This window comes from Acomys minous (assembly GCF_964271855.1).
Source record: "Acomys minous genome assembly, chromosome: 12".
In the NCBI taxonomy this organism is placed as follows: Eukaryota; Metazoa; Chordata; class Mammalia; order Rodentia; family Muridae; genus Acomys; species Acomys minous.
Window position 1 is genome coordinate 92,576,282 of NC_140493.1, and position 15,066 is coordinate 92,591,347.

The 15,066-nt window shown below is 48.3% G+C and overlaps 1 protein-coding gene across 3 annotated transcripts in view; it reads left to right on the forward strand.

Moving 5' to 3' along the window:
• The window catches only part of GAST (gastrin), a 147,634-nt gene extending 133,222 nt beyond the window's left edge, over positions 1 to 14,412 (forward strand). Inside the window, exons 2-4 of one of the 3 annotated variants that reach the window (XM_084748906.1) lie at positions 6,670 to 6,698; positions 13,911 to 14,126; positions 14,219 to 14,412. In XM_084748906.1, the coding sequence (XP_084605032.1) occupies positions 13,916 to 14,126; positions 14,219 to 14,322 (315 nt within the window). In that variant the 5' untranslated portion in view covers positions 6,670 to 6,698; positions 13,911 to 13,915 and the 3' untranslated portion in view covers positions 14,323 to 14,412. Of the gene's footprint in view, positions 1 to 6,669; positions 6,699 to 9,734; positions 9,983 to 12,313; positions 12,565 to 13,910; positions 14,127 to 14,218 lie in introns of those variants that run through there. The other 2 variants (XM_084748907.1, XM_084748908.1) reach the window with 2 other exon arrangements.
• Positions 14,413 to 15,066: the final 654 nt, after the last annotated feature.

The following is a 15,066-nucleotide window of genomic DNA, read 5'->3' on the forward strand; positions in this document are numbered from 1 at the left end:
AACTCTGTCTCAGAAAAACAAACACACAAAAAAAGACACAGCTTCTTGACATGCTGACAAAACATGTCTCAGGTTCCGTTTCGTCCATATTGAAAAAGGCAAAGTACTGTCCCAGCACATGAAGAAATAAAACATACTAATATTTTTCTGCTAGTCCATTTCTTCCATATTTAAAGTTAAAACCAGGCCTTGTGGCGCACAATCTCAATTCCTTAGAAGGAAGGAATCAGAGACCTGATCTACAAAGTTACTGCAAGATTTAGAGCTGAAGATCAAAAGGACTGGGAATAATGAGGAGGAGTAGGACACTTGCCTAACTTTCCTGAAGTCCTAGGAAGAATGGAAAACAACAAAAACAGCCAACTAAAATGTCACAGGAATCCACAAAAATAAGCAAAACCTAATTCAACCGGAGGTTCATGAACAGATTAGATCCAGGAACTGAATTAACCAACTTGCTTATTCACCTGTCTCAGCAGTGCCCCCTTGTGGCAATAGTATAAAATACAATTTATCGTAATAAGCCTTTGTCGCTGAGATGCTTTTAATGGCCCTCTGTGTTGCCCAGGCCAGCCTTGAATTACTGAGCTCCAGGGGTTCTTCTAAATTTGGACTACAGGTGCAAGCCACAAAGCCCTCTTGATCATTTTTAACTTCAAGAGATACATACACCCAGCACTCGGGAGGCAGAGGCAGGCAGATCACTGAGTTTGAGGCCAGCCTGGTCTACAAAAGTGAGTCCAGGATAGCCAGGGCTGCACATAGAAACCCTGTCTCAGGAAAAAAAAAAAAAAAAAGAGAGAAGAGAGAGAGAGAACCTCAAAAATTAGCTCATAATATAAGTCTTTACTCTTAATGGCTCCTTAAGTGTTTATAGAATTTGTTTTCTTAGGGATCCTGTCACAGATTAGGTTTCTAGCCCTCCCCCCCCCCCCCAAACAGTTTAGCTCCATGGGTATTAGCGAAACAATGCCCAGTCCTGTAAGCCTTTGAGGGTCTATGAACTGAAGGTTCATCACCAAAATTTGAACCAAAAGCCACACAGGACAAAAACAAAACAGGAAAAAAAAATAATAAATGCTTTGATCTGATCTTATGTAGCTCTGGCTGGCCTAAAACTTGTTCTGTGGGCTAGCCCTGAACTCAAAAAGATTCTCCTACCTCTGAGTTTTCTCTTCCTTCCTTTCTCTCTTTTATTTATTTATTTACTTATTTATTTATTTGAGACAAGGCTTCTCTGTGTAGTCTTGGCCTCCCTAAATGCTGGGATTACAGGCATGTATCACCACACCCTGCTTCTTTTTTTGTTTTGTTTTGTTTTGTTTTTGTTTTTTTGTTTTTTTTTTGTTTTGTTTTTCGAGACAGGGTTTCTCTGTGTAGCCTTGGCTGTCCTGGACTCACTTTGTAGACCAGGCTGGCCTCGAACTCATAGCGATCCGCCTGCCTCTGCCTCCCGAGTGCTGGGATTAAAGGTGTGCGCCACCACCACCCCCCCACCCCACCCCCCCCACCCCCCCGGCTCACACCCTGCTTATTTTCTTCCCTTTTTGGGGAGTGGGGGTGGGGGTTTGAGACAGGCAGGGTCTCTCTGTGTAGCCTTGGCTGTCCTGGACTTGCTTTGTAGACCAGGCTGGCCTCCAATACACAAAGATCCGCCTGCCTCTGCCTCCCGAGTGCTGGGATTAAAGGAGTGCGCCAACCTGCCAGGATATTTTATTTGTTTGGAATGAGATATGATAGAGCTTCTGAGGCTAAAACACATGGGATTAAAAAAACAGGTGTGGTGATTCACGCCTTTAATCCCAGCACCCCAGAAACAGAGGCAGGCAGATCAGTATGAGTTGGAGGCCAGTCTGATATACCTAATGAGTTCTAGGCCAGCCAGGGCTACACAGTGAGACCCTACCTTTAAAAAAAAAAAAAGCCCCAGTACCTCATAACATCAAGCATGGTAGGTAACATGCCTAATCCCAGAACTAAAGAGATGTAGTCAAGAGAACAGGAGTACAAGGTCAGCCTGGGGTATGTGAGACTCCATCTTAAAAAATAGTAGGGGCTGGAGAGATGGCTCAGTGGTTAAGAACACTGGCTGCTCTTTCAGAGGACCTGGGTTCAGTTCCCACTAACAACCATCTGTAATTAGTTCCCAAGGATCTGAAGCTACCTTCTGGCCTCACAGGCACTGAATGCACATGGTGCACAAATACATGCAGACAAAACAGCCATATCCATATAAATAAATAAATAAGAGTGTGTGCTGGAGACATAGCTCAGTGGTGGGTGCCTACCCAGCATGCACAAGGTCATCAGTTCTAAACCCTCAACTTAATTCTCACTACCATGCCCCCATCAAAAACAAGTGTGTACTGGGCTAGAGGACCTCACCGTGTGGTCAAAATCCCACAACACTGCATTGACTTCCCTTCAAGCCATTCACCTAGCCATGGCCCACCAGATCACAGCAGTTTACAATGTCTTTAATCATCATTTTTCAAGGTTAATTTGTGCCCATCATGGACAATTGGTTAAAAACAGGAAGAAGGTTGAGAAATAAGTTAACACGGGGCATAAATGTGACAGCCACTGCGTGTGTCAAGCCATTGATTCTCACTCTGTTTCTCTGAGATGAGCGGAAGCAAGCAGCAGGGACGGCTCCACGCTGAGCTGGTGACGTAGGGCAGCTCTCGGTTCACCTTGGAGACAGCCTCCCTCACTGAGCTTGTTAGGCCCACAGACTTTCTAGCCTCGCCCAGACCTACTGAATCAGTCTTTATCTTATCAACGTGTATTTAATAAGACTTTTGACACCTGTTTAGCCACACAACTAGCAGACCACCTGCTATGATCTGCCAGCTGAGTTGGTTGTTTGGTTTTTGCTTTTGTTTTAAGGCTCTAGCTGGGTACAGTAGCTCATGTCTGTAGTCCCAGCTACTCAGGAGGCCAAGGTCACAAAGGAGTTTAGTGCCATCTTGAGCAACATAGTAGGACCCTGTCTCTAAAGCTTTTCCATGATAGGGTTTCTCTGTGTAGTCCTAGCTTTCCTGGAACTCACTCCGGAAACCAAGCTGACCTCGAACTCACCGAGATCCGCCTGCCTTTGCCTTTAATCCCAGCACTCGGGAGGCCGAGGCAGGTGGATCTCTGTGAGTTTGAGGCCAGCCCGGTCTACAGAGTGAGTTCCAGGACAGCCAGGGCTAACACAGAGATACCCTGTCTCGAAAAACTTTAGAGACAAGGTCCTACCATGTTGTTCAAGATGGCCCGAAACTCCTCTTGGACATGGACCTCCTGAGTAGCTGGGAAATGAACAACTCTGTTGCCTACAACCTAGGCAGCAGTGTGACTTACGTAACTTCTCTCTGGCCCCTCAAGTTGGGGGTGTGGGACTCAAGAGGGACTCAAATGGAGACTGCACATGCCATTGTTTTATTAAAGTTGAGCAGTTTCTAATTCGGAGTCAACAGCTTCTGCGGTAAGCAGAAAGCAAGTCGGCTTTTTGTCTCTGAGAAAGACGTGACATCCCTCACGCTGCGCTTTACACACACAACCCGGAAAAATGTTCCAGACAAAGAAGGGTCATGGCCTTGCACGATCCTGGCACCCTCAACCAGTATACTCAGGGACACTTGGGCCTGCAGTGGGTTGCTTCCTTCCTTCTCAGCAATCACAAACCTAACTGCATCCCCTCTTCCCTTGCCTATAAACTCAAGCCGTCGTAGTACCCTCCGCAGGGAGCTGTGGTAAAGGGTTACTAGACATAGTGCCGTGAGCCGGGCTGTGGTGGCGCACGCCTTTAATCCCAGCACTCGGGAGGCAGAGGCAGGCGGATCACTGTGAGCTCGAGGCCAGCCTGGTCTACAAAGTGAATCCAGGACAGCCAAGGCTACAGAGAGAAACCTTGTCTCGAAAAACCAAAAAAACAAAAAACAAAAAACAGAAGACGACATAGTGCCCTTTAAGAGCTCATGCAGGCCACCGAATCTCTCTCCAGCTCAGTCCTTGTTATTGTGGGAACAGAAAAGTGAAGAATCGTTAGTCACCAGAAGTCTGACACGCAGGGAGGTGGCTTCCCTACTGGCTCTCCACCCACCACCCATGACCCATAAGCTCCCATCATACTTTGGCCTCTCCAGGGGAAAGGAGCACAGGCCCTCTGATCGACCTTGTACCCCTAAGAGGCAGCACAGTGCTGCTAAGCCAGGAGTGGCTGCACAGCCCATAACCGTGGCATATTCAGATATATACCACCAAGTTCCTAGCCAGCCTAAGGTACATGGGATGCTGTCTCAAATAAATAAATAATAATAATAATAATAATAATAATAATAATAATAATAATAATAATAAAAAAAAATAATAATAATAATGTTGAATAAAAGAGTAGATGAATGACAGTGAAGGCACCGGGCCTCTAAAGCACCAGGAGAGTCTGAGACAAAGGGTCTTGACAAGCAACTGACCTTAAGGTGACAGGCTGCTCAGTGACAAGGAAAAAAAGAGGACAGAAAGTGGGATCAGACAACTGTGTTCGTGGTGGGGAGATAGGTGCTGATGTCAAATGACCCTGGAACTGAACAGGAGATGATGCACTTAGGTTGCCAGGCAACCATCCAGGGGCAGATAATTTGCAGTTGAATTTAATGGCCACTTCTGGAAATTTCTCTGGCTGGGTTTTACAGAGAGAGAGAGAGAGAGAGAGAGAGAGAGAGAGAGAGAGAGAGGAGCTAAAGAAGGGATGGTGGTGGCCTCTGCCAGTCTGTCAGGTTCCGAGCAGGACAGGGGCAACAATTCAAGTGCACCCCTATAGCTGAAATGATCAACCCAGTGAGTAAATAGACTAGATAAGCCAGGAGCCAGAGAGGTGGAGGAACCAGAGATCACAGCAGAGATAGACTAAGCAAGATCTGGGCTTCTCAAGAGGAGATAGGAGCCAGCTGCGGTGGCGCACGCCTTTAATCCCAGCACTCAGGAGGCAGAGGCAGGCGGATCTCTGTGAATTCAAGGCCAGCCTGGTCTACAAAGAGATCCACACCAAACAAGGCTACACAGAGAAACCTGGTCTCAAAAAACCAAAAAACAAACAAACAAACAAACAAAAGAGGAGATGGGAGAGGGGGCTGAGAGCCTGGAGAGGCAGCCAGCCACCCATAAGTTTCAAGAAGACCCAACAGGTTTGCAGCGAAGCTCTCTCATCTCTCACCTGTGGAGAATAACCTAGTTAGCCTACACATCCTCATCCATCTCTGAGCTGCTCCGAGAAAGGACTCCAGCCACACAAGCACCTTTCAATTCGTTTTCCCACTTATGCATTAAAACTATTTTCTTTGAGACAAGGTCTCATTATACAGATCAGGCTGGCCTAGAACTCAGAGCTCTTTCTGCCTCTGTCTTCTGAGTGCTAAAAATTAAAGGTGTGTGGCAAGCCGGGCGTGGTGGCGCACACCTTTAATCCCAGCACTCAGGAGGCAGAGGCAGGTGGGTCACTGTGAATTGGAGGCCAGCCTGGTCTACAAAGCAAGTCCAGGACAGCCAAGGCTAACACAGAAAGAACCTGTCTCGAAAAACCAAAGCAAAATAATAATAATAATAAATAAGTAAATAAGCTGGGCGGTGGTGGCGCATGCCTTTAATCCCAGCACTCGGGAGGCAGAGGCAGGTGGATCGCTGTGAGTTCGAGGCCAGCCTGGTCTACAAAGAGAGCTCAGGACAGCCAAGGCTACACAGAGAAACTCTGTCTCGAAAAACAAAAATAAACGAACAAAAATAAATAAATAAAATAAAATAAAATAAAATAAAGGTGTGTGCCACCACTGCCCAACTTGCTCTTGATTTTTTTTTTTTTTTTTTTTGGTTTTTCGAGACAGGGTTTCTCTGTGTAGCCTTGGCTGTCCTGGACTCACTTTGTACACCAGGCTGGCCTTGAACTCACAGCAATCCACCTGCCTCTGCCTCCTGAGTGCTGGGATTAAAAGCGTGCGCCACCACGCCCGGCTTGTTTTGTTTTTTATTTTTTGTTTTTTCGAGACAGGGTTTCTTTGTGTGGCCTTGGCTGTCCTGTCCTGGATTCACTTTGTAGACCAGGCTGGCCTCAAACTCACAGTGATCCACCTGCCTCTGCCTCTCAAGTGCTGGGATTTAAAGGCATGTGCCACCACGCCTGGTTTGCCACACATCTTTGTTTTGTTTTGTTTTGTTTTTTGTTTTTTGAGACAGGGTTTCTCTGTGTTAGCCTTGGCTGTCCTGGACTCACTTCGTAGACCAGGCTGGCCTCAAACTCACAGCAACCCGCCTGCCTCTGCCTCCCAAGTGCTGGGATTAAAGGCGTGCGCCACCACGCCCAGCTCCACACATCATTTTTAAAAATAGGATCTTGCACCAGACATAGTGGTTGATACACATACCTTTAATCCCAGCACTTGAGAGATAGGGGCAGGCTCTGTGAGTTAGAGACAGAGATACATAGTGAGACTCTGTCTCAAAAAAAAAGGAGGAGGAGGCAGGATCTTGATATGTAGCTCAGGCTGGCCTCAAACTGTCCCTCCTATCTCAGCCTCGATAACCTGTATACACCACTACACCTGGCACTTGCACTGTGTTAGATTTCATATGAGAGCCAAAGATGTACCTTTAACCCCAGCACTTCAGGACTGGAGGCAGAAGGATCAGAAGTTCAAGGTCATTTTCATCTAAGTAGAGAGGTTTGTTTGTTTGTTTTGTTTTGTTTACTAAGTAAAGGGTTTAAGACTTCCCTGAGCTACATAAGACTTTGCCTCATAGGCCAGGTGTGGTGACACATGCCTTCAATACCAGCACTCAGAAGGTAGAGGTAAGTGGATCTCTATGAGTTTGAGGCCAGCCCGATCTGCATAGCAAGTTCCTGGACAGCCAGGGTTACATGGCCTTCCAGGGCTACAAAGTGAGATGCCATATGAAAACAAAATAAAGAGTCTGGGGCCTAGCGAGATGACTTCACAGTTAAGAATGTGGATGCTCAGCTGGGCTTGGTGGCGGACGGCTTTAATCCCAGCACTGGGGAGGCAGAGGCAGGCGAATTGCTGTGAATTCAAAGCCAGCCTGATCTACAAAGCAAGTCCAGGACAGACAAGGCTACTCAGAGAAATCCTGTCTTTGAAAAAAAGAAAAGAAAAGAAAAAAAGAAAAAAGAAAAAAGATTGTGGATGCTCTTCAGAGAACCCAGTTTGGGTCCCAACACCCACCTGACAGCTAACCAGGAGAATCCTTCGCCCTCTTCTGGCCTCCTTAGGTACTGCATGCAAGGAGTACTGCTATACATTGCAGGCAAAACACCTATACACATATAAATATAAATAAAATTTAAAGGCTTGGAGAGATGGCTCACTAGCTCAAGACACTTGTTGCCAAGCCAAATGACCTGAATGCAATCCCCAGGACCTACCAGGTGAAAGGAGAGAGGCGACTCCTGCAAACTGCCTTCTGTATAAGCTCTGTGGGCATCCATGGCCACACAGGTGCAAACAAAAATAAAATTCAAAGATGTAGTAAAAATTGTTGTTATTGGGCTAGAGAGATGGCTCAGTGGTTAAGAGCACTGCCTGCTCTTCCAAAGGACCCAAGTTCAATCCCAGCACCCACACGGCAGCTCACAACTGTCTGTAACTCCAACATCTGACACCCTCACACCAATGCACATGAATTAAAATTAAATATTTTTAAAATGTTGTTATAGAAAAAGTAATTTGAAAAACAGAAATAGTAAGAGAAGACTAAGGCATACGGCAGGATGCGTTCCGGTTAAGGGCAAACACCACATCGTTTTACGCTTCAGCATCCTGAGACTTGGGCAGCCGAGGATTTCAAGGACAACCAATGTATAGAGCACCTTGTTTCACAGGTGGGAAAATTAAGACCTCGGAATGTCCAAGTGCCTTGCCTTAAAGCCAGCTCAGGACCTGAGCTTCGGGTTCCAAATCGTCCTCTGCTCTGTCCCTTCACTCACCCAGATGCTCATCCTGTGTACAGACTTCTGTGCCTACTTCTCACCTCACCCCTGGAATCCGGTTTGAGGATTTCCCCCCAAGCAATAAAACTGTGAAGCCTTGCCTAAGGCACACCTAAGAGACACAGGGGGATGTTGGGTGAGAGGGGAGGGGCAGGTCAGGAGAGGTTGAGGAAGGGATGGGGCATCCATGCACTCTCTAGAAACAGCTGGGCCTCTCAGGGTAGGCAGGAAGGTAGGCATTTCTAACTCAGTCCCGGCTGCCACCCTGTGGCCCTGCGACTCCCACATGGCAGTTAAGATGGTCATATTGACAGGACCTCCACATGCCAGTCACTCTTAGTTCCATCCAAGCCCCAGTTGCCTGTCGAGGCTGAGTCACCGCCACACAACTGCCATCCTCCACCCCCCCCCACCCGCCCCCACCACCCCCTCTGGCTATTAAGAACCAATTAGTAAGCTGAGGCACTAGCTCTTCTGACAGGGGTTTTAGCTCATCAATAATGGTTCGGGATGTGTGGGTGAGCAGGAGCGTACCAGGAGTGCCGGGGCGGGGTAGGGGTGGGGGGTGGGGGAGGACAGGGATGGGGGGGGGAGAAGGGGTACAACTGAAGCCCTTTCTCCAGGGAGCAGTCATTTTAATGGAAGACCCTGGAAATGGAAATGATGGCTGCTTTTGTGCCCGTGGACTCTCAACTCACCCAGGCAATGAAAGTACTAAACTTTCTCATCCCAGAGGGTGCCTTGTTACCTGGATGCTCACGCTATGCCAGTGCCCCATAGTGAGAATAAGTTCGGACTATCTGGGGTTTGGGTGGGTTGTTTCTTGTTTTGTGGTGCTAGGGATAAAATCTGTGGGGGTTTTCACTTTGTTTGTTTGTTTTGTTTTTTCAAGACAGGGTTTCTTTGTGTAGCCTTGGCTGTCCTGGACTCGCTTTGTGGACCAGGCTGGCCTTGAACTCACATCGATCCGCCTGCCTCTGCCTCCCGAGTGCTGAGATTAAAGGCGTGTGTCACCACGCCCAGTTTGTGGGGTTTTTTTGTTCGTTTGTCTATAAAGTGAGTCCAGGACAGCCAAGGCTACACAGAGAAACCCTTTCTGTGGAGGGGGGCGGCAAACAAACAAACAAACAAAAAACAGCCCAAGATAATTGTTTGCAACTGTTTTTTTTGTTGTTGTTGTTGTTGTTGTTTGTTTTATGAGACAAAATTTCAGCAGGGTGTGGTGGTACAGGCCTTTAACCCCAGCACTCAGGAGGTAGAGAGGCCAGCCTGGTCTATGAAGCAAGTCCAAGACAGCCAAGGCTACCCTGTCCGGAAAAACCAAAACCAACCAAACAAACAAAAATCTCTTTAAGTAGTCCTACCTGTAGATCAGGGCAGCCTAGACTCAGAGACCCACCTGCCTCTGCCTCCCAAATGCTGGGATTAAAGGAGTAGGCCACCTGGGCTGGCTTGTTGTTTGAAACATTTTAACTGCCGGTCTTCTGGCCCTGTAAACTCTTCCATTCCCGGCCAACAGCTGCTTGTGGCACTCCCCCTTAGGATTTCTGAGCCATCCGCTTTGTAGGACTGTGTGGTTAAACTGGGTCCAGGCAGATTGGTAATCTAGATTGAGTTTATTTCCGTGACATCGTTTGCAGCAGGTTCTAAGGCTCGGCTTAGGGACCTATTCAGAGGAACCATCATTCTGCCTCCCGCATCCCTCCCAGGAGGAGCTCCAAGCCAGCTCCTCTTTATCTGCGTGAACTCAGGCCAGAGAGCACTCCCCTACATAGACCTCCCCGTCTTCATCTGTAGACTAGAGCCACGTGACTTAGGTCCTAGGATCACGGCTAAGAGTAACTACATTCACTCCCACAGAGGGCTTACTGGCCTGGCACTGGCGTTGTCATATTGTGATGGTGGGGCTCAGGGGGTCATGAGGAAGGCATGAGACTAAGTGTCATGGTCTGGTTTTCAACATCACAGGCCCAGCAAGTGGACACGGAGGCAACCCAGCAGGTCAGTGTTGGTTTCCACAACCAGCTTCCTGCACAGTGGTAGGATAGTGGCCTTTAGGAGGCTCAGCCTCTCTGCTGCCTCCTCTTGGGACAACTAAATGAGGTCTTGAAGTGTGTGCATGGACTTTCTCTTGCTCCCCTCAGCCCCTGCCTGCCCCGTGAGACAGGAATGAATGACTCTCATTTTACAGAGAAGGCTAACTGAGGTCCAGAGTACACAACGAGGAAAAATAAAATGGCAAAATGTATTAAATTTCCCTGGGTGCTGTGCGGGGTGCTTTGTGTACTGCACTGCCTACAAGATCCACCCGCCACCCCTCATGTCCTTTCCCTCACTGTCTGGGGGAGAAAACATCTCAACGACTAGAAAAGGAGAGGGCCTGGACAGGAAACCTTCCCTTTGTATGGAACTGCTGGTTTTTGTGAGCATGCGCACTCCTCAGGGAGAGGGCTAGGCCCCTCATCTCCGAAGAGGACACAGCGACAGCCACCGCTGCTGAGTAGGAGACAAGCTACTGTTTATAATAATTGCCATCCCTCTAGCTGGGGGAAGAACAACCAGCGGGCATAACCTGATCCACAGGCAGAAATCAACCTAGCTCTCTGGCAAGCTTGTAATTTCCGGTTACCATAGCAACACCAGCATCATCTTCTCCCCCAGGACATGAGAAGAGCTGCTCTTACCCTGTCCTTCTCCTCCCCCCCACTCCAATTAATTCCCTCCATCTCTGAAATTTTTGTGATTCGATTAATTACTGTCAATGCCTGCACTGCATTTCATCTTTTTTTTTTCCTTCCCCCCACTTATTTCATCTGCTGAGTCACCGTGTCCTGCTCTGGATTAGAGTGGTTATTCACTAGAACATTTGGGCGCTGGTTGCCATGGACACGGTGCAGCCCGCATCCTTCATCACCTGTTAATTCTCAGTAAGGCTGGCTGAGAGCGTGGGTACCGCTGCCCTTATACAAGACCCAAGGGACATAAAAGCTCCCTGAGACAAGAAGGGGGGCCCAGTGATTCATGAACAAAAGCAAATGTCTCAGTTATGAAAAAAAATAAAAAATCAAAAACAGCCTAAAGCTTGTTACAACCTTGCAAGCCACAGTCAGGCAGGAGTTTGATCAAATAAATTAAGAAATATGTCATTTTCTTTTCTGGTACATCTTTGAAAAATACCTTTGTTCACTAACCATTTTCTTCTAATTTTATATTATGTGTATTGGTGTAAGGGTATCAGATCCTCTAGAACTGGAGTTACAGACTGTTGTGAGCTTCCAGGTAGATGCTGGGAATTGAACTCTGGTTCTCTAGAAGAACAGCCAGTGCTCTTAACCACTGAGCCACTTCTCCAGCCCAGTTCATTAACCATTTTAAGATAATTTTGTTTGTTTGTCTGTTTTTTGTTTTTCAAGACAGGCTTTCTCTGTGTAGCCTTGCCTGTCCTGGACTCACTTTGTAGACCAGGCTGACCTCGAACTCACAGCGATCCGCCTGCCTCTGCCTCCCAAGTGCTGAGATCAAAGGCGTGCGCCACCATGCCTAGCATTTAAGATACATTTTTTGGGTTTGTTTTTTTTTCCGAGACAGGGTTTCTCTGTGTAGCCTTGGCTGTCCTGGACTGGCTTTGTAGACCAGGCTGGCCTTGAACTCACAGCGATCCGCCTGCCTCTGCCTCCCGAGTGCTGGGATTAAAGGCGTGTGCCACCATGCCCAGCTCTAAGATAAATTTTTATGGGGCAAAGGTATGAATTCTTTGTGCAAATCGCCATCTACCCCCTGAAAGCAAAATGGAAGAGTCTTGAAACGCAAGACCCTCAAGGATCTGGCTCTGAGTAGGGGGCTGACAAGGGGTCTGGTTAAGCCGCAGATCTGGGGGTGGGGGTGGTACAGGAGTGTTGAGCAGATCCAGCCCAACATAGAAGGCATAAGAAGACAGGAGATGCTGAGGGTTTCCATGGTGAGGGGAGCATAAAGGGGTTCCAAGGCAACCAACATGACGCTCTCGGCAGAAAAAGTACACCCATCAGCCCATGCCTCATTGCTCCTGATAACTGCAATACATCCTGTTTGCAAAGCCCAGTGGAGAGGACAGGGATCAATAAGGCACCCCACATTCACACACTACCTGTGCATCAGACATCATCATACAGGGACCTGTGGAACTTAGGTCATTTGGCTCTATTTCTCTTCCTCTTCCCTCTCCTCCACTACCCCTCCCGCATGGGATGTAGTCCAATAGAGGAGGAGGAGGAAGCCTGTGAGCCAATGGGCACAATAGAATGAGCTGTTCTGGAACCCAGAGAGTCTGTCTCCCGTATGCCCCCTCCCTGTTTCAGCTTTTCCCTCTCCCCCGTATCCTGAATGGATAATTGATTGACAGCTATGGGACAGGGTGGGGCAGGGTAACAGGTTGTACCTATGCTCCACACCCATGTCTCTGGCTGTGGGGAGTCTGGCCTCACCTGAAAAGGAGGGCTTGGGAGGGACCTTGAGGGCTTTATAAGGCAGTCCTAGAGCAGCACACAGAGCAGAGCTGACTAGCTACCACAACAGCTATCCATCCCCGCCCCCCAGATCTGCAGGTAAGAAACTGGGAGGGAAGGGGCAGCGGGGATGAGGGCTAACAGGTCCCCTTCCAATAGAGGCTCGAGGCCCTGGTGTCTCCAGAGATGGGGCCCTTTCCTTAGCCTAGGGTGGAACTGAGTCTCCAACTCTAAGGCTTTCCTGTCATCCTCGATTTCCACCTGACTTTCGGCTTCACTCAGGACCCAGTCCTGATCCTGGGGCTCCTGCCAGCCAGGGAGGTAAGCAAGTGAAGGTCTTTCCCTCCCATTGCTAAGATGAGAAAACTGAGGCTCAGAGGCTAAATAGTACTAGCCCAAAGTCACAGAATTTTAATCGGTAAGGCTAAGACTGGAACCTGCAGCTACAGGGTCCCATCTCAAGCCCTTTCCTAGGCCAGTGCTACCTAAAAACGATTTTCTGTGATAATGAAAATGACTTGGCCGGGCGTGGTGGCGCACGCCTTTAATCCCAGCACTCGGAAAGCAGAGGCAGGCGGATCGCTGTGAGTTCGAGGCCAGCCTGGTCTACAAAGTGAGTCCAGGACAGCCAAGGCTTAAAAAAAGAAAAAGAAAAAAAAAAAAAAAAGAATAGGTGAGGCTTAAAAGTTGATGTTTGCTTGGGCACCCTACTTTAGGTCCATGCTGTGATTTCCCCAAACTTGATTCACCCTCTGGCTTAGCTGCAAATTCTGGCCTTAATTTTTCTTTCTCTCTTTCTCAGCCGAGTAAGTTCAGTTGCAGGCTGTTCATCAGCAAAACACAAAGGAGCCTCTCCTCCAAGGTTGCCTAGCAACAGTGTGGACCAGGACATGCCCCCCCCCACCCCCATGGCCATGCTGGTGGTCTCCAAGGGGCAGTGTATGATTTGTAATGCCCTTTAGTGTGCATGTGTCTTCGTTGTCGCTATTTAAGATGTCATCTTAAGCTCTAAGTCATCTAAGAGCCACTGGACCTGCCCCTCATCTGGCAGAGCAGTCTGGAAAACACTATTCTATGGTCATTGGTCATTTTGGGAGCTTCTTTGCTTTTGAAATTGTGTGTGTGTGTGTGTGTGTGTGTGTGTGTGTGTGTGAACTAAACACATGTATACATGCACAAACACACACAACACACACATTTTGGGTGGCAATGCCAGTGCCCATGTGGAGATCAGATGGGGTCTATTGCCCCACATCATATTCTGTTAAGACAGAGTTTCTCTCTTTCTCCCTCTCTCTCTCTTCTCTCTTTCTCTCTCTTGCTCTCTCTCCCCTTCCCTCCCTTCTTCTCTGTAGCCAGGCACCTTAGAACCCAGCTAGTCTAGCCCTTTAACTCTGGGCGTATGGGACAGCCCATCTGGAAGCCCAGCTCTCTCCCCTTTTCAGACAAGATGCCTCGATTGTATGTGTGCATCCTGATCTTAGCGCTGGCTCTGGTTACCGTCTCTGAAGCTTCTTGGAAGCCCCGCTCCCAGCTACAGGATGCCTCCTCTGGACCAGGGACCAACAGGGCCCTGGAACCACCCCAGCTAGACCAGCTGGGCCCAACTTCTCACCATCGAAGGCAGCTGGGGCCACAGGGCCCTCCACACATCGTAGCAGGTAGTAGCTGCTGGCTTAGCCAGATCTGGCCATGTTTTCCCCATACTGGCCCCACACAGTGTCTCCATTCTCACCCTCTGTCACCTCCTCAGACCTGTTCAAAAAGCAGAGGCCACGGATGGAGGAAGAAGAAGAGGCGTATGGATGGATGGACTTTGGCCGCCGCAGCGCTGAGGAAGAGGACCAGCATGCCTAGCACCAGTCTCCCAGAGCCCAGCCAGCCCTAGCCAAGCCCACACCTCAGTCCCTGCAAAAACATATAAAAAATAAACTCGCTTCCGGTGCATTCTTGAGTCATGTCATGTTGCTTGAGTAGAGAGGGACTGAGGCGGGGGGAGAGCTGTGTACACCTCAGAAGCAGAAACGGGAGAATAGCACTAAACAAGATCTACCTGGGTGGAGCTGCACGGTCAGAGCTTAAGAGCACTCACTGCTCTTTCAGATACTCCTGGTTCGGTTCCCAGCACCGAACCAGGTGGCTCACAGCTGCCTGCAACTCCCGTTTCCAGGGACCTCCAACCCTCTTCTCTCTTCCTTGGACATCTACACTCACCTGCACAGAAACAAATCAGTTGAAAGAAAATGAATTCTTAACAACAACAACAAAAAAAGGCAAAAGATAAATCAAAATGTGTCACCCTTGGTTTAAACCAGACAAAGCTAAGGCGGTTTACGATGAGCCCCCAACTCGGTTCTAAAGCCCTGTGCTGGCTCGGTTACCTTTCTCCTACCCTGGGGAATCCAGTCTTTTCCTGATCTTCCCCCCTTCTCCTTCCTTCTCCTCACACAGACACATCATGCTCTTTCCTGCCCCTTTGTCCTCGGTGTTCCCAGTATTTATTTATTTATTTATTTATTTATTTATTTATTTAATGGAGGAACCCCTGCAAGTCAGAAGAAGCCTTGGATCCCTCTGGGATTGGAGTCAACGGAAAGTTGT